Source organism: Oncorhynchus mykiss, chromosome 27 (assembly GCF_013265735.2).
Source record: "Oncorhynchus mykiss isolate Arlee chromosome 27, USDA_OmykA_1.1, whole genome shotgun sequence".
Lineage (NCBI taxonomy): Eukaryota > Metazoa > Chordata > Actinopteri > Salmoniformes > Salmonidae > Oncorhynchus > Oncorhynchus mykiss.
The window spans coordinates 21,471,996-21,494,976 of NC_048591.1; the positions used below are offsets into that span (position 1 = coordinate 21,471,996).

Here is a 22,981-nt window from a genome sequence, read left to right on the forward strand (position 1 = left end):
TCTCTTTATGGATTTTGATAAGTAGCGGGTGTTGGCCTAATTCTGCTCTGCTTGCATTATTTGGTGTTTTACGTTCCTCACTGAGGAAATTTTTGCAGAATTCTGCATGGAGAATCTCAATTTGGTGTTTGTCCCATTTTGTGAATTCTTGCTTGGTGAGCGGACCCCAGACCTAACAACCATAAAGGGCAATGGGTTCTATAACTGATCTGAGTATTTTTAGCCAGATCCTAATTGGTATGTCAAGTTTTATGTTCCTTTTGATGGTATAGAAGTTCCTTCTTGCCTTGTCTCTCAACTCGTTCACAGCTTTGTGGAAATTACCTGTAGCGCTGATGTTTAGGCCGAGGTATCTATAGTTTTTTGTGTGCTCTAGGGCAACGGTGTCTCGGTGGAATTTGTATTCGTGGTCCTGGCAACTGGACCTTTTTTGGAACACAATTATTTTTGTCTTACTGAGATTTACTGTCTGACAGAATCTGTGCAGAAGATCTAGGTGCTGCTGTAGGCCTTTCTCTCTCTCGCTCTTCCTCATTCCTCAGAGGGAGAGCTCAGTTAGTTTCACAACCCCTCATGTTTGCTAATTTAGTCACTACATTCATTTTTGCCAGATAAATTATAGATATGCCTGGCTAAATCTCTACCGATGCCAAACACATTTCAGTTTAAGTCTTACCTTTTTGATAAGTTTTCACAATTATTGTTTCCATGTATTATTTATGTATCTTTTGCAACCTCATGTAAAGCCCTCAAATAGCCCTATTGTTCATGGAATATTTAAGCCATGAAGACATTTGTCATTTTCCAATAACTGACGAGTATCATCTAATGTTACAATCTTATGTGCCATAAGTGAAATCTTAGGTTTGGCCTCTATTCGGCAGTGCTGCCAAACTCAGGCGTGTGATAATGCATTCAGCCCCTGACCTCAGTTATTTATTCAAGCATGCAAAGTAGTGTTAATTAGAATTTAATGGCCGTTTGTCATGAGGGTGCACTGGGTTGGCGAGTGCTGCCTATTTACCTAACCGGGAGCCAGAAGCTGGCTAGCTAGCTGGCTGGCTGACTGGCTGGCTGGCTGGCTGGCTGGCTGGCTGGCTGGCTTGCTGGCTGGCTGGCGGCTCAGTGAGTGGGAGAGAGGGAGAGGTAGGGAGAGAGGGAGAGATTTTAGAGGAAGGGTTTTTATCACTCCCATAATAGTCTTACTTATCTATAAGGGAATATGTTTATAGTGATTTAAGATGGCTGTTTGATTACTTCATCGCCTACTTAAACTTAATAATGCCACTCTTTTGGCTATTTCTTTTGTTTAAAAACTACTTGAGCAATTTCTCCTCCCTGTCATTCTTGATGTGCGTCCTCAGAGCAAAAAAGTGAAACATCTTAGGTTATCCATCCATGTTGTATTTCTGGTCCATAAACCGGGATCCTTGTTGAACACCACACCAATCACACAAACAACAAATAATACTGAACAGTGTCCCAAATGACCCAGGCTGCATCCCAAATGACCCAGTCTGCGTCCCAAGTGACACTGCCCAGTCTGTGTCCCAAGTGACACTGCCCTGCATCCCAAATGACCCTGCTCTGCATCCCAAATGACCCAGTCTGCATCCCAAATGACCCTGCCCTGCATCCCAAATGACCCAGCTCTGCATCCCAAATGACCCAGCTCTGCATCCCAAATGACCCTGCTCTGCATCCCAAATGACGCAGTCTGTGTCCCAAATGACTTTGCCTTGCATCCCAAATGACCCAGTCTGCATCCCAAATGACCCTGCCCTGCATCCCAAATGACCCAGTCTGCATCCCAAATGATTGATTTGTTTTCAGATTATTTGTGAGTCTGTGTAATCTGAGGGAAATATGTCGGCAAATATGGTCATACATTTGGCAGGAGGTTAGGAAGTGCAGCTCAGTTTTCACCTCATAGCCTGTCTTCTCTTCAGAGCCAGGTCTGCCTTCGGCGGCCTTTCTCAACAGCAAGGCTATGCTCACTGAGTCAAAGATTTCCTTCATTTTGGGTCAGTCACAGTGGTCAGGTACTCTGCCACTGTGGACTCTTTGTTTAGGGCCAAATAGCATTCTAGTTGGCTCAGTTTTATTGTAAATTCTAATTATCTTTTTGTTTTCTCATGATTTGGTTGGGTCTAATTGTGTTGCTGTCCTTAACCAGCTTCCTTAGGGGGCTCTTCTCCAGGTTCATTTCTCTGTAGGTGATGGCTTTGTTATCCAAGGTTTGAAAATTGCTTCCTTTTAGGTGGTTGTAGGATTTAACCTCTCTTTATGGATTTTGATAAGTAGCGGGTGTTGGCCTAATTCTGCTCTGCTTGCATTATTTGGTGTTTTACGTTCCTCACTGAGGAAATTTTTGCAGAATTCTGCATGGAGAATCTCAATTTGGTGTTTGTCCCATTTTGTGAATTCTTGCTTGGTGAGCGGACCCCAGACCTAACAACCATAAAGGGCAATGGGTTCTATAACTGATCTGAGTATTTTTAGCCAGATCCTAATTGGTATGTCAAGTTTTATGTTCCTTTTGATGGTATAGAAGTTCCTTCTTGCCTTGTCTCTCAACTCGTTCACAGCTTTGTGGAAATTACCTGTAGCGCTGATGTTTAGGCCGAGGTATCTATAGTTTTTTGTGTGCTCTAGGGCAACGGTGTCTCGGTGGAATTTGTATTCGTGGTCCTGGCAACTGGACCTTTTTTGGAACACCATTATTTTTGTCTTACTGAGATTTACTGTCTGACAGAATCTGTGCAGAAGATCTAGGTGCTGCTATAGGCCTGTCTGCATCCCAAATGACCCAGTTTGCATCCCAAATGACCCAGTCTGCATCCCAAATGACCCTGCTCTGCATCCCAAGTGACACTGCTCTGCATCCCAAATGACCCTGCTCTGCATCCCAAGTGACACTGCCCTGCATCCCAAATGACCCTGCCCTGCATCCCAAATGACCCTGCTCTGCATCCCAAATGACCTTGCCCTGCATCCCAAATAACCCATTCTGCATCCCAAATGACCCAGCTCTGCATCCCAAATGACCCTGCTCTGCATCCCCAATGACGCAGTCTGTGTCCCAAATGACTCTGCCCTGCATCCCAAATGACCCACTGCATCCCAAATGACCCTGCCCTGCATCCCAAATGACCCAGTCTGCATCCCAAATGACCCAGTCTGCATCCCAAATGACCCAGTCAGCATCCCAAATGGCCCAGTCTGCATCCCAAATGACCCAGCCTGCATCCCAAATGACCCAGTCAGCATCCCAAATGACCCAGTCTGCATCCCAAATGACCCTTTCCTCTGCATCCCAAATGACCCTGCCCTGCATCCCAAATGACCCAGTATGCATCCCAAATGACCCTGCCCTGCATCCCAAATGACCCAGGCATGTATCCCAAATGACCCTGCCCTGCATCCCAAATGACCCAGTATGCATCCCAAATGACCCAGAATGCGTCCCAAATGACCCTGCCCTGCATCCCAATTGACCCAGTCTGCATCCCAAATGACCTTGCACTGCATCCCAAATGACCTGCCCTGCATCCCAAATGACCCATTCTGCATCCCAAATGACCCTTCCCTGCATCCCAAATGGCGCATTCTGTGTCCCAAATGACCCTGCCCTGCATCCCAAATGACCCAGACTGCGTCCCAAATGACCCTGCCCTGCATCCCAAATGACCCAGTCTGCATCCCAAATGACCCAGTCTGCGTCCCAAGTGACACTGCCCTGCATCCCAAATGACGCAGTCTGTGTCCCAAATGACCCTGCCCTGCATCCCAAATGGCGCAGTCTGTGTCCCAAATGACCCTTCCCTGCATCCCAAATGACCCAGCCTGCATCCCAAATGACCCAGTCTGCGTCCCAAGTGACACTGCCCTGCATCCCAAATGACGCAATCTGTGTCCCAAATGACCCTGCCCTGCATTCCAAATGACGCAGTCTGTGTCCCAAATGACCCAGTCTGCATCCCAAATGACCCAGTCTGCGTCCCAAGTGACACTGCCCTGCATCCCAAATGACGCAGTCTGTGTCCCAAATGACCCTGCCCTGCATTCCAAATGACGCAGTCTGTGTCCCAAATGACCCTGCCCTGCATCCCAAATGACGCAGTCTGTGTCCCAAATGACCCAGTCTGCGTCCCCAATCCATTAGGGGGTACGTGTTCACACTTCCACTTTCCCCAGCCAACCTTGTCCTCCCCAAGACCTCAGCAAACTTTGCGCACTGGAAGCAACCTTTAAGAGGAAAGAAGAAAACAAGACCAGAAGGGAACAGACAGGAGCGACAGAACAGGACAATACCAAACAAAATGAACAACAGTCAGTCACTGTCACGATCGTCTGAATGAGTGGACCAAGATGCAACGTGGTATGGTTTCATCCTCTTTATTTTGAAGTGAAACTCCGTCTGCTCCCATGAAGGCGATCCTTTCCAGCCAGGATCTGCTCCCACGTCCAGGATACCTTACCATCCAAGATATCCTCCCATGTCCAGGATGTCTGCTCCTCCTGGCCATGCTGCTTGGTCCGTTTGTGGTTGGATCTTCTGTCACGATCGTCTGAATGAGTGGACCAAGATGTAGCGTGGTATGGTTCCATCCTCTTTATTTTGAAGTGAAACTCAAAGAAAACAATAAATCGCTAAATGAAACTTGAAGCTACAATCGTGCTCACATACATACAGTGCCTTGCAGAAGTATTCGGCCCCCTTGAACTTTGCGACCTTTTGCCACATTTCAGGCTTCAAACATAAAGATATAAAACTGTATTTTTTTGTGAAGAATCAACAACAAGTGGGACACAATCATGAAGTGGAACAACATTTATTGGATATTTCAAACTTTTTTAACAAATCAAAAACTGAAAAATTGGGCGTGCAAAATTATTCAGCCCCCTTAAGTTAATACTTTGTAGCGCCACCTTTTGCTGCGATTACAGCTGTATGTCGCTTGGGGTATGTCTCTATCAGTTTTGCACATCGAGAGACTGAAATTTTTTCCCATTCCTCCTTGCTCCTTGACTCTGGGATGCTGGCCTTCTAAGCAGAGTTGCAAAGAAAATGCCATATCTCAGACTGGCCAATAAAAAGAAAAGATTAAGATGGGCAAAAGAACACAGACGCTGGACAGAGGAACTCTACCTAGAAGGCCAGCATCCCGGAATCGCCTCTTCACTGTTGACGTTGAGATTGGTGTTTTACGGGTACTATTTAATGAAGATGCCAGTTGAGGACTTGTGAGGTGTCTGTTTCTCAATCTAGACACTCTAATGTACTTGTCCTCTTGCTCAGTTGTGTACCGGGGCCTCCCACTCCTCTTTCTATTCTGTTTAGGGCCAGTTTGCGCTGTTCTGTGAAGGGAGTAGTACACAGCATTGTACGAGATCTTCAGTTTTTGGGTAATTTCTCGCATGGAATAGCCTTCATTTCTCAGAACAAGAATAGACTGACGAGTTTCAGAAGAAAGGTCTTTGTTTCTGGCCATTTTGAGCCTGTAATTGAACCCACAAATGCTCATGCTCCAGATACTCAACAAGTCTAAAGGCGGCCAGTTTGATTGCTTCTTTAATCAGGACAACAGATTTCAGCTGTGCTAGCATAATTGCAAAAGGGTTTTCTAATGATCAACTAGCCTTTTAAAATGATAAACTTGGATTAGCTAACACAACGTGCCATTGGAACACAGGAGGGATGGTTGCTGATAATGGGCCTCTGTACGCCTATGTAGATATATAGTTTCCAGCTACAATAGTCATTTACAACATGAACAATGTCTACACTTTATTTTTGATACATTTGATGTTATTTTAACCTTTCTGATCTCCCCATCCCGGATCCGGGTTCGTGAATACAGACTCAAGCTCATTACCATAACGCAACGTTAACTATTCATGAAAATCGCAAATGAAATGAAATAAATATGCTAGCTCTCAAGCTTAGCCTTTTGTTAACAACACTGTCATCTCAGATTTTCAAAATATGCTTCTCAACCATTGCAAAACAAGCATTTGTGTAACAGTATTGATGGCTAACGTAGCATTTAGCATTAGCATTCAGCTGGCAACATTTACACAAAAAAACAGAAAAGCATTCAAAAAAATCATTTACCTTTGAAGAACTTCAGATGTTTTCAATGAGGAGACTCTCAGATAGCAAATGTTCAGTTTTTCCTGAAAGATTATTTGTTTAGGACAAATCGCTCCGTTTTCTGCATCACGTTTAGCTATGAAAAAACCCCTGTATCCAGGATTGTGTAAATCTATCAGCAAGCTCATTAGCATAACACAACGTTAACTATTTATGAAAATCGCAAATGAAATGAAATAAATATGCCATCTCTCAAGCTTAGCCTTTTGTAAACAACACTGTCATCTCAGATTTTCAAAATATGCTTCTCAACCATAGGAAAACAATAATTTGTGTAAAAGTAGCTAGCTAGAGTTAGCATTTCGCGTTAGCATTTAGCGTTAGCATTAGCGTTAGCATCCAGCACGCAACATTAACAAAAACATAAAAGCCTTCAAATAAAATCATTTACCTTTGAAGAACTTCTGATGTTTTCAATGAGGATACTCTCAGTTAGATAGCAGATGCTCAGTTTTTCCAAAAAGATTCCTTGTGTATTAGAAATAGCTCCGTTTTATACATCACATTTGGCTACCAAAAAAAATCCATAAATTCAGTCCTCAAAACGCAAACTTTTTTCCAAATTAACTCCATAATATCGACTGAAAACATGGCAAACGTTGTTTAGAATCAATCATCAAGGTGTTTTTCACATATCTCTTCATTGATACATCGTTCTTGGACACATGCTTTCTCCCCTGAATCAAATGGTAAAGTGGAAGCAGCTGGCAATTGCGCACCGAATTCGACGCAGGACACCAGGCGGACACTTGGAAAATGTAGTCTCTTATGGTCAATCTTCCAATGATATGCCTACAAATACGTCACAATGCTGCTAAGACCTTGGGCGAACGACAGAAAGTGTAGGCTCATTCGTTGCGCAATCACAGCCATATAAGGAGAGAATGGAAAACAGAGCTTCAGAAATTCTGCTAATTCCTGGGTGATGCATCATCTTGGTTTCGCCTGTAGAATGAGTTCTGGGGCACTTACAGACAAAATCTTTGCAGATTCTGAAACTTCAGAGTGTTTTCTTTCCAAAACTGTCAAGAATATGCATAGTCGAGCATCTTTTCGTGACAAAATATCGCGCTTAAAACGGGAACGTTTTTTATCCAAAAATGAAATAGCGCCCCTAGAGCTCTAACAGGTTAATGGACAACAAATGTGCTTTTCTTTCAAAAACAAGGACATTTCTAAGTGACCCCAAACCTTTGAATGGTAGTGTATGTTGAATGTGCAAATGAGCTATTGAAGGTATTGAGAAATTGGATGTAAAGTTAATCACTCATTACAGAATAGCGTAGAGATTTCAGGTGATTGGTTAATGCCCCTGTTTGCAATCATCAATTTGTCATTAAGACATAGTTAGTATTCACATGTTCATCATGAGAGTGTATATTGAACACTGCGCCTGTGTCCCAAATGGCACCATATTCCCTATATTGTGCACTACTTTTGACCAGGGCCATATGGTGTGTCTCCATACACTTGGCTGTAATCACATCTAGTCCAATGATATTAACCAGGGTGAACCCATGAATCAGTGTGTTAGTTAGGATCTGGTTAGTTTCAAGTTTTAAAGTCACGTGCACAAGTACAGTGAAATGCCTTTCTTGCCAGCTCTAAACTCAACAATGCAGTATTCAATAACAATGTCATAGTAAAAATAACATAAGGTAGAACAAAAACACACGAGACATAGAAATAAGAAATAAGAACAACACAATAAATTAAGTAATCTATATACAAGGTCAGTCAGTTCCAGTACTATATTTACAATGTGCAGGGATACTGGAGTGATGGAGGTAGATATGTAGAGGGGTAAGGTGACTAGGCATCAGTATGTATGATAAACGGTGTAGCAGCAGCCTATATGATGATTGAATATGAGTGGGTGTGTGTACAGTAGAGTCAGTATAAATGTATGTGCATATTGTGTGTGTGTGATGAAGTGGGTGTTTGTGTGTGTGTGTTGGCGTGTCAGTATGCGTGAGTGTGTAGGGGGCATAGACAGTGCAAAAAGCAAACAGAAATACCAGGGTTCTCTCCTGAACGGTGCTGGCCTACCCCAGGCTGAGGTTGAGCAAAGCCTTGTGACACATCTGCTGTTCATGGACTATCCTCCATTTCATGATTCTAATTGAGAACTCCAAAGGTTGAGACACCCATCCCTCAATGAGATATTAATAGTGAAAACATTTGAACTGACGGAGTCATGTAAGAAATTAAAAGCTAATTATTTCCTGTGTAGCGATGAGGAGAAGCAGAGCCGTAGGAGAGAAATAAAGAGATGAAGAGAGTGAAAACAGTGAGGGCAGAGAAAGTGGCATGGTGTAATGGAAGCCATGAACTCAGCGTTTCAACATGCAGTATGGCACTTTCCAAATGCCTCTGGAAGTGGATAATGGAGGAAGGGATAGAGGGATGAAATGAGCTGAGATCAAACACAAGCAGTCTGGTGTTGTTGTGGAGTAAAGGCTCTTAGATTCTCAGACACGGGCTCTCTGTGTGTAGGGACGGGAAAGCCCACACGACTCAATTAGGTGATATTTTTCTCTCTCCAATTGCAGTTCTCTGGAGGTTAGAACAAGGGAACAATTTGCTTGGTCACTTTGACTTGTTATTGATTTTGTTTCAATTCAATAGCACTTAAAGGAAGACTCGTTGGTTGTCTGAAAGTCATTTATAATTAACGTTATTGCCTTTATCTGGCATTAGTTTATTAACACTGATCTTAGAGGAACAGAGCTTGAGGGATCTCTCTAAATATTCCCTCGTTCTAGTCCTGAAGAATGGGAATTTGAGGAACTCCCTGGCCAAACCCTCCTGTGTAGTACTAAAGATTGATTCAATATCTCAGGTAATGGGTGTTGTTGAGGGACAGTAGTCTACCTAGATATGGAGCCTTCATCTCCAATGTTCCATGGTTCATAGATAAGATTAGCTGGCTAACCTCTGAGCTCAATTGGTTAGCTTCAGAGCCTTATATTTATTTATATGGCCTCCTTACATTTCTCAATCTAGGGCTCTGGTTTGCTTGATTTGTGCTCTATAACACTGGAGACCAATAGAGCCTCTCTGCTCAAGGCCCTAAAAGCCAATGCAATTATTCTACTGCCTTTTATAGACAGACAATGCACTTGAAGCTGAAAGGAAAAAAATATAGATTCACATAATGAATTTGACCTTGAATACTCTGAATAATGACATGATGACATACATAGATGTTTCTCCTGAAGTAGAAATTGACGTGTTTTCCTCTTTCTACCTCTCAGCCGCTTCCCGCAAGCACAGTATCTCCCACTGGCGGATGCAGGACATTGCACAGGAGTCCGTTGACAGCTCAGATGAGGAGTTTTTCGATGCCAGAGGTTAGTTTCATATTTTCCTTTGATAACACCCAGAGAGCTTAGTTCAACTCTCTCTCTTTCCTGTGTTTCTTCCTCTCTCATCTTCCCCTTATCTCTTTTCCTTTGTGAGCACACTGAAAAGTGCCTTATCCCATCACATGGGTCAGGCCAGGCTTATATGCCTCCCAGGCTGATATATCTTCAGGGTTCCTAACATGGACATTTTTTTGAAAGGTATTTTGAACAGTTAAAGGGGAAATAATTTGAAGCCAACTGTAACGTTAGAATCACACGTCATCAGGGAATTTGCATGCGTTTTGGGATGTGGTCAGGGGAGCTATTGGGTGGGTCCATGATTGCTGTTTTGATTGGAGAGAAGTCTATCTCCAGGTTAGAAGAGAGGCTGATTGCTAATGCTAGACCCCCGGTGGGAAGATAGAGTGGATTCCGTAGTAACAGGTGTGTTGTTGCTCTTAACACCAGGCTTTTACACAATAAGCTCATGGTGAAAATCATAGGTGTTTTGGAACTATTGTCCCTGTCTTGAATGGAGACTGTCTGTTGCATGTTGCTTGTATGCTCTGTCCTGCCAGCTTTGTCCAACCAATTGCTTTGTCTTCCTTCACTAGTTTCCCTCTCTGGATCAATACATCTCCAGTCCTTAGTTGTACCTACACCACCTTTCAAAAGTTTGGGGTCACTTTGAAATGTCCTTGTTTTTGAAAGAAAAGCATTTTTTTGTCCATTAAAAAAACATCAAATTGATCAGAAATACATTGTAGACATTGTTCATGATGTAAATGACCACTGTAGCTGGAAACGGACGATTTCTAATGGAATATCTACACAGGCTTACAGAGGCCCATTATCAGCAACCATCACTCCTGTGTTCCAATGGCACGCTGTGTTAGCTAATCCAAGTTGATCATTTTAAAAGGCTAATTGATCTTTAGAAAACCCTTTTGCAATTACGTTAGCACAGCTGAAAACTGTTGTCCTGATTAAAGAAGCAATCAAACTGGCCTTCTTTAGGCTAGTTGAGTATCTGGAGCATCAGCATTTGTGGGTTCGATTACAGGCTCAAAATGGCCAGAAACAAATAACTTTCTTCTGAAACTCATCAGTCTATTCTTGTTCTGAGAAATGAAGACTATTCCATGCAAGAAATTGCCAAGAAACTGAAGATCTCGTACAATGTTGTGTACTACTCCCTTCACAGAACAGCGCAAACTGTCTCTAACCAGAATATAAAGAGGAGTGGGAGGCCCCGATGCATAACTGAGCAAGAGGACAAGTACATTAGAGTGTCTAGATTGAGAAACAGACACCTCACGAGTCCTCAACTGGCAGCTTCATTAAATAGTACCCGCAAAACATCAGTCTCAACGTCAACAGTGAAGAGGCGACTCCAGGATGCTGGCCTTCTAGGAAGAGTTGCAAAGAAAAAGCCATTTCTCAGACTGGCCAATAAAAATAAAAGATTAAGATGGGCAAAATAACACAGGCACTGGACAGAGGAACTCTGCCTAGAACGCCAGCATCCCGGAGTCGCCTCTTCACTGTTGACATTGAGACTGGTGTTTTTGCGGGTACAATTTAATGAAGCTGCCAGCTACAATAGTCATTTACAACAATGTCTACACTGTATTTCTGATCAATTTGATGTAATTTTAATGGACAAAAAAATGTGGTTGTCTCTAAGTGACCCCAAACGTTTGAACGGTAGTGTGTAGTGCACTAGTTTTGGACCAGGGCAAATAGGGCTCTGGTCAAAAGTAGTGCACCATATAGGGAACAGGGTGCCATTTGGGATGCACCCATGGAACCCGAGGAAGATAAATCCTCTCCTGGATGTGACCCACAACCCTCTCTATACTTCATGTGGAAACGCTAGGGCCAAATTGAATCAGTGCTCTTTTTGTTTTCTTTATCATTTCTAAAGCACAGAGGGTATTTCTACCAGTGGGGTCATCCTGGCAGTCTCCATCTGCTGTGTCTGTAGTCTAAGAATATCCCTGTGATTAAGCAGATAATCATCATTAGAGGTGGTAGTTAAAAGTGTGAAGGGCAGAGGCTTTCCAGGGAGGGAAATCCTCATAGAGCATAACACACACACACATTAACACACACACACACATGGAGCACCGAGGCATCACATCAGTAGTATGGGCCATCGCCTGCATGTTGATATAACAGCCAGGGAAATGCATCCTCATGCATGTCGTGTTTTTGATCAATCATTCATATGGTTATATCTGTCGTTTAGGGAATAGTGGTAGCATGATTTAGTAGGTTTAAGCTGGTTAGTTCTACTTCTCACGGCCCACATCTAACTCCTAGTCTTCCTCTCTCTTGCCCCAGTTCTCTCCTGCTGAGAGTGGAAGTTTTAATGAATGCCAGTGGTTGCAGAAACAGATGTTGTCTCTGCTGCAACCTACATCACATGTTTGTTTTGACTGGTAACGTGATTAATGGCCTGCTTATTTATACTGACTTTTCACATGTGTGTCTGTGAAGGCCTATGTGTGTGCTAGGGTGTGTGTGTGTCTGGGGGTGTCTATGTGTGTGTGTGTGTGTGTGTGTGTGTGTGTGTGTGTGTGTGTGTGTGTGTGTGTGTGTGTGTGTGTGTCTGTGTCTGTGTGTGTGTGTGTGTGTGTGTGTCTGGGGGTGTATGTGTGTGTGTGTGTGTGTGTGTGTCTGTGTGTGTGTGTGTGTGTGTCTGGGGGTGTCTGTGTGTGTGTGTGTGTGTGTGTGTTGTGTGTGTCTGTGTTGTGTGTGTGTGTGTGTGTCTCTGTATGTGTGTGTTTCTCTGTGTGTGTCTCTGTGCTGTGTGTGTGTGTCTGTGTTGTGTGTGTGTGTGTGTGTCTGTGTTGTGTGTGTGTTGTGTGTGTCTGTGTTTTGTGTGTGTGTGTGTGTGTGTGTGTGTGTGTGTGTGTGTGTGTGTGTGTGTGTGTGTGTGTGTGTGTGTGTGTCTGTTATCACCTAAGCGGTGTGAATTCACCCTGTGTAATTAAACAAAATTCATGGACAAACTATGAACAAATCTGACGATAATGAATAGTGCACTTGAGTATACAGCTTGTATACATACACACATACCCGTTTATACACACCCACACATCTCCACACATATTTGGTTGTCATGTTTGAGACGTGCTGTGCATCCCTTATCACTGTGCTGTGTCACAGAGCAGAGCTGTCTGAGAAATATATTCCATCTGACTGGCAGAGTCACCAAGGTAAAGATAGCATGGCTTATAAAGTGTAACAGATTTACCCTGGCATCCCCATATCTCTCCCGCCACTATTTCTCACTGCAGCATGAAATACCCATGCTTAGAGAGATGCTTAATTACTGCAAAACATGGGGAGGAAACAGTGGGAAGAGGGAAGGGGGTGCTCCGTTTGGAAAATGGCACCAGATAAAATGGACCAATATGTATTTTGAATGGGGGGGTATTATGGGGGGTATTTTTTCAGTGACACACTATTTATTATTGTCTACATGGGAAGTATGATAGTTTTTGAACGAAGCTCCGCTCACAGTGCATTATTGAAATGTGTTGTGTCCCTTCCCCTCTGCAAACAGAATGAGTATGATGTTATTGTAGTTGCAGAATGAACTGGCAACACTCATTTACCTGCATGTTTCCACATCAATCTTTCATGAGACACATTTCTCATTCATATGTAATTAGGGGTTTCTGGCACACCACACAACAGGGGATTTAAATGAAAAGTCCAGATGTTAGCGCCCGCTGTTAGCTGAATTGGGGAAAGTGCCAGCCAGTTGTTCTCCGAGGCTTTTCATCTCTGGATGTCATTATAGTCTTTTGATTGGTCTGTGCTTTGCAGCATTGCGGCTCACCAATCGTGCCTCGTCCGGTAGTCTTTGATTGATGCATAATATTGGAATAACTTCGTGGCCACAAAGTGTGACAGGAAAAACCTTTCAAGCTTACATGAAAGCTTCCCTATCTCAATCAATGAAAAAAATGAAACCTCTTACGCAGAAAACAATTTTGAAACATATTTTATGTTCATAACAGCGTTATCAGTATAGCATATTCATGAGAAAAAAAAGTATCTGGTGACCTGGAGAATGTAGATGTAGAGAAGCCCTCTTGGGGATGCAATCTTTAAAAAATAAACCAGAGCAATCTAATAAAATGGTGCTGTTAACAGGAGGGATGGGTGGCTCTAAAAGATCTATTCTTTGGAGCATGTCATTTGGTATTGTTCAGGTACTTCTAAATGTCAGGACAACTTGTTTTCTCCTGACATAGTACTACTTTTAGGGAGAGGGAGAGAGAGAGAAATGAAGAGGGAGGGAGGGAGTAAAAGACAGGCAGAGAGAGAGAGAGAGAGAGAGGCAGAGAGAGAGAGAGAGAGAGAGAGGGAGAGGGAGGGAGAGGGAGGGAGGGAGAGAGAGAGAGGGAGAGAGAGAGGTTGAGAGAGAGAGAGGATAGAGAGAAATGGGGGAAGAGAATGTTTGAGAGTGAAATGAAGAGGGAGTGAGTGAGTAAGAGAGAGGGGGAGTGGGAGTGTACTGGATTACACCACCTAAGCCATCACGATGAGCTCCTGGATGATTAATACCATCACCCACATCATAAAGCTCCAGGCCAGTAAAACCATGAGATTGTATTAAACTCAGAAATATCTTCTCTGCTATGCTAAAGAGACGACCCATAGGTTATGTCAAAAATGGCACCCTATTGACTATATAGTGCACTACTTTTGACCAGGGCTCATATGGCTCTGGTCAGAAGTAGTGCACTATGTAGGGAATAGGGTGCCATTTGGTGCACAGCTGTGAACTCACTGAAGAGGCTGCCTGGCCGGCTCTCTTCTGGAGGTGTTTGGCTGCTCCTTAGAGGCTATGTGTTCATCTGGCATTCATATCATTCTTTCCATTCTACCCAGTGGTAAATTAACACAAGTGGGCTCCACCAAGGTCCTGTAGGAATATTAATGATAGCCTCTAGAAAACTGAAACAATCATACTCTGTTTGTATTACAAACCTATCTCAGATCTAGAGGTTTCAGACTGAATGAGGAGGTCCAATTGTGTCTGATTATAATGGTTTAAAGCCCTCAAACTCAACTGGACCTCATCGTTCCTCTCTAATCAGGGACTGATTTAGACCTGGGACACCAGGTGTGTGTAATGAATAATCATGAAGAACAGAAACCCAGCATGCTTCAGACCTCCTGGGGTAAGAGTTGAATACCCCTTGTCTAAAGTATGCCTACAGTGCATCCCAAATCTCTGCCACCATTGTTTTGTAATCAGGTGGCGCCACTCTTACATGACGCTCTCCCTCGGATGGAGACATCTGACATAGAACAATGTCTCTGCCAGTGTTCTCAGGCGAGGCTGCTCTACTGAGAGAAGATTGGAATGAGAATGGAAGATGTAGATTCCCCAATGTGTTTCGCAAGAGCGATATATTTTTCAGTTGGCTCGGTATCTGCTTTGCAAGATTTACAACTATCTGAGAAGACCTGAGTAGATATAGGACCCCTGATGAAACCAAACAAATGTAAGTTAATATATTTATATTATTCATGATGTATGAATCAGTTTTAGTCTACGTTTATTGAGTATTCTCACTGAAGCACAGCGTTGACTAATGCTCATTCCATTCACTTTTCATATGATAATGCAGACTTGAATTTGAATTTGAAAAATAACAGTGTGTTAGAGTATGTCAAATCAAGATAGTGTAAACTTGTCCTATAATATACATAAATTATTATGGGTCTGTCTCATTTGATATACCTTCAATAGAATGTGGATTCTCCCAGGTAATGCTTTGCCTCAGCGTGGCTGTGTCTGCCACTGTTTTGACTTAACGTGCTTTTCATACTCACTAGGTCTCACCTCATCCCTTTAATGTATCTAAAGGAATCAACCAAGGCTCTGTGCTTGGCTCTCAGCTTTATGAAGATGGATTGGAGTAATAGACTTCGCTCTGATCGATAGAGAGATGCACACCAGACAACTTATATCTCCATACCCCCCCCCTCTTTTACCAATGACTGTATATTTCACAAGCTATGAAAATCTCCCATCATTCTGAGTGAGTGCTCTCCATTCCAGGTGGATGGGTTATCTTGGCAAAGGGGAAACGCTGACTAACAGTCTCTTGATTAGAGGTCGACCGATTATGATTTTTCAGCTCCGATACCGATTATTTGAGTACCAAAAAAGCCGATACCGATTAATCAGACTATTTTTTAAATTATTTTTTTGTAATAATGACAATTACAACAATACTGAATGAACACTTATTTTAACTTAATATAATACATCAATAAAATCAATTTAGCCTCAAATAAATAATGAAACATGTTCAATTTGGTTTAAATAATGCAAAAACAAAGTGTTGGAGAAGAAAGTAAAAGTGCAATATGTGCCATGTAAAAAAGCTAACGTTTAAGTTCCTTGCTCAGAACATGAGAACATATGAAAGCTGGTGGTTCCTTTTAACATGAGTCTTCAATATTCCCAGGTAAGAAGTTTTAAGTTGTAGTTATTATAGGAATTATAGGACTATTTCCCTCTATACCATTTGTATTTCATTAACCTTTGACTATTGGATGTTCTTATAGGCACTTTAGTGTTGCCAGTGTAACAGTATAGCTTCTGTCCCTCTCCTCGCCCCTACCTGGGCTCGAACCAGGAACACATCGACAACAGCCACCCTCAAAGCAGCGTTACCCATGCAGAGCAAGGGAAACAACCACAGGCTCAGAGCAAGTGACGTTTGAAACGCTATTAGCGTGCACTAACTAGCTAGCCATTTCACTTCGGTTACACCAGCCTCATCTCGGGAGTTGATAAGCTTGAAGTCATAAACAGCGCAATGCTTGACGCACAACGAAGAACTGCTGGCAAAACACACGAAAGTGCTGTTTGAATGAATGTTTACGCGCCTGCTTCTGCCTACCACCGCTCAGTCAGATACTTAGATACTTGTATGCTTGTATGCTCAGTCAGATTATATGCAACGCAGAACATGCTAGATAATATCTAGTGATATCATCAACCATGTGTAGTTAACTAGTGATTATGATTGATTGTTTTTATAAGATAAGTTTAATGCTAGCTAGCAACTTACCTTGGCTCACTGCATTCGCGTAACAGGCAGTCTCCTTGTGGAGTGCACAAGGACTAGTTAACTGTAAGGTTGCAAGTTTGGATCCCCCGAGCTGACAAGGTGAAAATCCGTCATTCTGCCCCTGAACAAGGCAGTTAACCCACTGTTCCTAGGCCGTCGTTGAAAATAAGAATGTGTTCTTAACTGACTTGCCTAGTTAAATAAAGATTAACTAAAGGTGTAAAAAAAATATTTAAAAAAATCGGCAAAACTTGAAATCGGCCCTAATTAATCGGTCATTCCGATTAATCGGTCGACCTCTACTCTTGACCACAGCACAGGTCAAGAGATAACAATCAATTAAACCAGTGGCATGGTGTCTGTTGGCTGTGTTTAAATTTCAAGTAAACTGTCAAAATAAAGAGAGTCGCACACTCCGTATATAAACTCCCAGTAATTTATTTGGTATTTACCAACGTTTTGAAGGAGGCACAGTGATGCCGAAACGTTGGTAAATACCCAATAAATTACTGGGAGTTTATATATGGATTGTGCGACTCTCTATATTTCGATAGTTTACTTGAAATTGAAACACAGTCAACAGACACCAGACACCACTGGTTTTCTATGTTATTGTTTGTTGTCTCTTGACCCATGATATGGTCAAGAGACTGTTAGTCAGCATTTCTCCTTTGCCAACCCATCCCCCAACCCATCAAGAAGCTGATTAAACAGCATCATCATTACACACATTTCTAAAAACCTGTTTTTGCCTTGTCATTATTGGGTATTGTGTGTAGATTGATGAGGATTTTAGAACAAGGCGGTAATGTAACAAAATTTGGAAAAAGTCAAGAGGTCTGAATACTTTCTGAATGCACTGTATAAGCTGGAAGTAGAAGCCTCAGAGTCGTTGTCCATTAGTTTACTCCAGTCAGAGGAGGGATGGTAGGGTAAGGGAACATAATAAATGAACATATATTAAAAACAATATATGCTATATGTACTGTATTTACCAAAAATATATATGGGCGATTGGAAATGATGCAGACAATTACATTGTTGGAAGCCACCATCTGTCTGCAATATATCTACCCCCTAAAAAACACAATAAATAAATAACCATTATCATACGCTGTAGCTAGGCTGCAGTGGGTATTTATGTGCTGTCCTGTTTGCAACCATGCTTTTTTAAATGTCATTTAAAAAAATGTAACCTTTATTTAACTAGGCAACTTTAACTTTACAATGACGGCCTACACTGGATGAAGCCGGGCCATTGTGAGCCGCTCTATGGGTCTCCCAATCACGGCCGGTTGTGATACAGCTTGGATTCGAACCAGGGTGTCTGTAGTGACGCCTCTAGCACTGAGCTGTAGTGCCTTAGACCGCTGCGCTACACGGGAGCCATCGGGATGATGTTGGGAGGATGTTGTTGACATAGTGATCATTGCCATCCAGAGTTTACATCCGTTCTGACTACATACCTCCTGCTCTACACAATCAATGTCTTCCTTTTCTTCTCTCCCTAACTCTCTGTGCGGTCTGGTTGAAGGACATTCCTGCATCCCTCCCACTCTCTTCTTTTTCATCTAGGGCTGTCAGTTGTAGGGTAATCTCATCCTTCATTAATTCCTTCTCTGAATCAGATGTTGCTTTATTTAGGCTTTCCTTCTGGTCCTCTTGGTGCTGGGCTAGGGCAGTGGAGGCTTTTATTTAGTCTGTGTTATCTGGTTCTTGCTGCTTGTATATTTTATCTGTTTGCATAGCTGAAATCTACTTTCCTCTGCTCAGAGCACCGGGCTTTCTGTTGTGTTCTTCTCTCTACTTTAAACATGTTTCACACCTCACAGGCGTTGTGTTCTTCTCTCTACTTTAAACATGTTTCCACCTCACAGGCGTTGTGTTCTTCTCTCTACTTTAAACATGTTTCCACCTCACAGGCGTTGTGTTCTTCTCTCTACTTTAAACATGTTTCCACCTCACAGGCGTTGTGTTCTTCTCTCTACTTTAAACATGTTTACACCTCACAGGCGTTGTGTTCTTCTCTCTACTTTAAACATGTTTCACACCTCACAGGCGTTGTGTTCTTCTCTCTACTTTAAACATGTTTCACACCTCACAGGCGTTGTGTTCTTCTCTCTACTTTAAACATGTTTCCACCTCACAGGCGTTGTGTTCTTCTCTCTACTTTAAACATGTTTCACACCTCACAGGCGTTGTGTTCTTCTCTCTACTTTAAACATGTTTCACACCTCACAGGCGTTGTGTTCTTCTCTCTACTTTAAACATGTTTCACACCTCACAGGCGTTGTGTTCTTCTCTCTACTTTAAACATGTTTCACACCTCACAGGCGTTGTGTTCTTCTCTCTATTTTAAACATGTTTCACACCTCACAGGCGTTGTGTTCTTCTCTCTACTTTAAACATGTTTCACACCTCACAGGCGTTGTGTTCTTCTCTCTACTTTAAACATGTTTCCACCTCACAGGCGTTGTGTTCTTCTCTCTACTTTAAACATGTTTCCACCTCACAGGCGTTGTGTTCTTCTCTCTACTTTAAACATGTTTCCACCTCACAGGCGTTGTGTTCTTCTCTCTACTTTAAACATGTTTCCACCTCGCAGGCGTTGTGTTCTTCTCTCTATTTTAAACATGTTTCCACCTCACAGTTGTGTTCTTCTCTCTACTTTAAACATGTTTCCACCTCACAGTTGTGTTCTTCTCTCTACTTTAAACATGTTTCCACCTCACAGTTGTGTTCTTCTCTCTACTTTAAACATGTTTCACATCTCACAGGCGTTGTGTTCTTCTCTCTACTTTAAACTTTAAACATGTTTCACACCTCACAGGTGTTGTGTTCTTCTCTCTACTTTAAACATGTTTCACACCTCACAGGTTTTGTGTTCTTCTCTCTATTTTAAACATGTTTCACACCTCACAGGCGTTGTGTTCTTCTCTCTACTTTAAACATGTTTCCACCTCACAGGCGTTGTGTTCTTCTCTCTACTTTAAACATGTTTCCACCTCACAGGCGTTGTGTTCTTCTCTCTACTTTAAACATGTTTCACACCTCACAGGCGTTGTGTTCTTCTCTCTACTTTAAACATGTTTCACACCTCACAGGTGTTGTGTTCTTCTCTCTACTTTAAACATGTTTCACACCTCACAGGCGTTGTGTTCTTCTCTCTACTATAAACATGTTTTACACCTCACAGTCGTGTTCTTCTCTCTACTTTAAACATGTTTCCACCTCACAGTTGTGTTCTTCTCTCTACTATAAACATGTTTTACACCTCACAGTCGTGTTCTTCTCTCTACTTTAAACATGTTTCCACCTCACAGTTGTGTTCTTCTCTCTACTTTAAACATGTTTCACACCTCACAGGCGTTGTGTTCTTCTCTCTACATTAAACATGTTTCACACCTCACAGGCGTTGTGTTCTTCTCTCTACATTAAACATGTTTCACACCTCACAGGCGTTGTGTTCTTCTCTCTACTTTAAACATGTTTCACACCTCACAGGCGTTGTGTTCTTCTCTCTACATTAAACATGTTTCACACCTCACAGGCGTTGTGTTCTTCTCTCTATTTTAAACATGTTTCACACCTCACAGGCGTTGTGTTCTTCTCTCTACTTTAAACATGTTTCACACCTCACAGGCGTTGTGTTCTTCTCTCTACTTTAAACATGTTTCCACCTCACAGGCGTTGTGTTCTTCTCTCTACTTTAAACATGTTTCCACCTCGCAGGCGTTGTGTTCTTCTCTCTACTTTAAACATGTTTCACACCTCACAGGCGTTATGTTCTTCTCTCTACTTTAAACATGTTTCCAGCTCACAGTCGTGTTCTTCCGTTGTGGCTGTAAGCTGCTCTCATCAGCGATGCTCTCTGGGAAATGACTCTTCCTGTCTTAACTCGGGCCTTTCTCAACTCCTGCAGGGTGTTGTTGGGATCTGGATGCTGAAATGTGTGTGTATGTGTTGTCTGCATCTACACATGTTAATGTATAGTATTTGCATAGCTATGTAAATTTGTTTGAAATGCATCTACACATTTTTGTGTATTTGCATGTGTGTGTTGACAGAGAAAGACAGAAAGAAAGAGAAGGAAGATAAAGGGCTGAAGAGACAGACAGTGACCAGTAGGCCTCCCAGTGTGATCGTAGTGGACAGGCCTGGCAGGACAGTTTCACAGACACTCTGAGATGCCAGGAATGTGTGAGTGTGTGTGTGTGTGTGTGTGTGTGTGAGAGAGCAAGAGAGAGAGAGCAGTGTATTGGACATGGTGTGTCACTCTGTCTCTATGAGCCAGCCCATAAAGGACTACCATCTGACCAGGGTACTGTGACTGCAGAAGCCCAGAGTGACCATCACAGCAGACAACCACTCTGACCATGGTACTGTGACTGCAGCAGGCCAGAGCGACCGTCACAGCAGACAACCACTCTGACCATGGTACTGTGACTGCAGCAGGCCAGAGCGACCGTCACAGCAGACAACCACTCTGACCATGGTACTGTGACTGCAGCAGGCCAGAGCGACCGTCACAGCAGACAACCACTCTGACCATGGTACTGTGACTGCAGCAGGCCAGATCGACCGTCACAGCAGACAACCACTCTGACCATGGTACTGTGACTGCAGCAGGCCAGAGCAACCGTCACAGCAGACAACCATTCTGACCATGGTACTGTGACTGCAGCAGGCCAGAGCAACCGTCACAGCAGACAACCACTCTGACCATGGTACTGTGACTGCAGCAGGCCAGATCAACCGTCACAGCAGACAACCACTCTGACCATGGTACTGTGACTGCAGCAGGCCAGAGCAACCGTCACAGCAGACAACCACTCTGACCATGGTACTGTGACTGCAGCAGGCCAGAGTGACCGTCACAGCAGACAACCACTCTGACCATGGTACTGTGACTGCAGCAGGCCAGAGCGACCGTCACAGCAGACAACCACTCTGACCATGGTACTGTGACTGCAGCAGGCCAGAGCGACCGTCACAGCAGACAACCACTCTGACCATGGTACTGTGACTGCAGCAGGCCAGATCGACCGTCACAGCAGACAACCACTCTGACCATGGTACTGTGACTGCAGCAGGCCAGAGCAACCGTCACAGCAGACAACCATTCTGACCATGGTACTGTGACTGCAGCAGGCCAGAGCAACCGTCACAGCAGACAACCACTCTGACCATGGTACTGTGACTGCAGCAGGCCAGATCAACCGTCACAGCAGACAACCACTCTGACCATGGTACTGTGACTGCAGCAGGCCAGAGCAACCGTCACAGCAGACAACCACTCTGACCATGGTACTGTGACTGCAGCAGGCCAGAGTGACCGTCACAGCAGACAACCACTCTGACCATGGTACTGTGACTGCAGCAGGCCAGAGCGACCGTCACAGCAGACACCAGTCTGACCATGGTACTGTGACTGCAGCAGGCCAGAGCGACCGTCACAGCAGACAACCACTCTGACCATGGTACTGTGACTGCAGCAGGCCAGAGCGACCGTCACAGCAGACAACCACTCTGACCATGGTACTGTGACTGCAGCAGGCCAGAGTGACCATCACAGCAGACAGCCACTCTGACCATGGTACTGTGACTGCAGCAGGCCAGAGCGACCGTCACAGCAGACAACCAGTCTGACCATGGTACTGTGACTGCAGCAGGCCAGAGCAACCGTCACAGCAGACAACCAGTCTGACCATGGTACTGTGACTGCAGCAGGCCAGAGCAACCGTCACAGCAGACAACCACTCTGACCATTACTCATGCTCATCATTAGCACATCACGCTGGCTCTGATGACCGTCCAATGGGAGTCTGTTAATCCTCTGATTGGTAGTTACACGCCGTGTGTCACTGATGTAGTCTCTTTTCACACCTGCTGTGTCTGGGTTTGGCTAAACTAGGGGAAATGTAGCAAAGGACAGAAATAAACTGTATGGAAATGTCTGTATTGACAGAATCAAATATGGATTTTTTTGTGGCAACCGTTCGTCTAACCCCGCTCTCTGTGTATCTGTGTGCAGTAGATTCTATCTGCTGTGCCTGTGTGTAGATTATATCTGCTGTCCCTGTGTGTATGTGCCCCAGTAGATTATATCTGCTGTCCCTGTGTGTATGTGTCCCAGTAGATTCTATCTGCTGTCCCTGTGTGTATGTGTCCCAGTAGATTCTATCTGCTGTCCCTGTGTGTATGTGTCCCAGTAGATTCTATCTGCTGTTCCTGTGTATATGTGCCCCAGTAGATTATATCTGCTGTCCCTGTGTGTATGTGTCCCAGTAGATTCTATCTGCTGTCCCTGTGTGTATGTGTCCCAGTAGATTCTATCTGCTGTCCCTGTGTGTATGTGTCCCAGT

General features: G+C 43.5%; 1 protein-coding gene across 2 annotated transcripts in view; it reads left to right on the forward strand.

The window, feature by feature from the left end:
• Positions 1 to 22,981, forward strand: part of LOC110507771 (membrane-associated phosphatidylinositol transfer protein 3) — a 156,833-nt gene that overhangs the window by 15,217 nt on the left and 118,635 nt on the right. For both annotated transcript variants that reach the window (XM_036965164.1, XM_036965165.1), the window contains exon 2: positions 9,415 to 9,510. In XM_036965164.1, the coding sequence (XP_036821059.1) occupies positions 9,415 to 9,510 (96 nt within the window). The remainder of the gene's footprint in view (positions 1 to 9,414; positions 9,511 to 22,981) is intronic.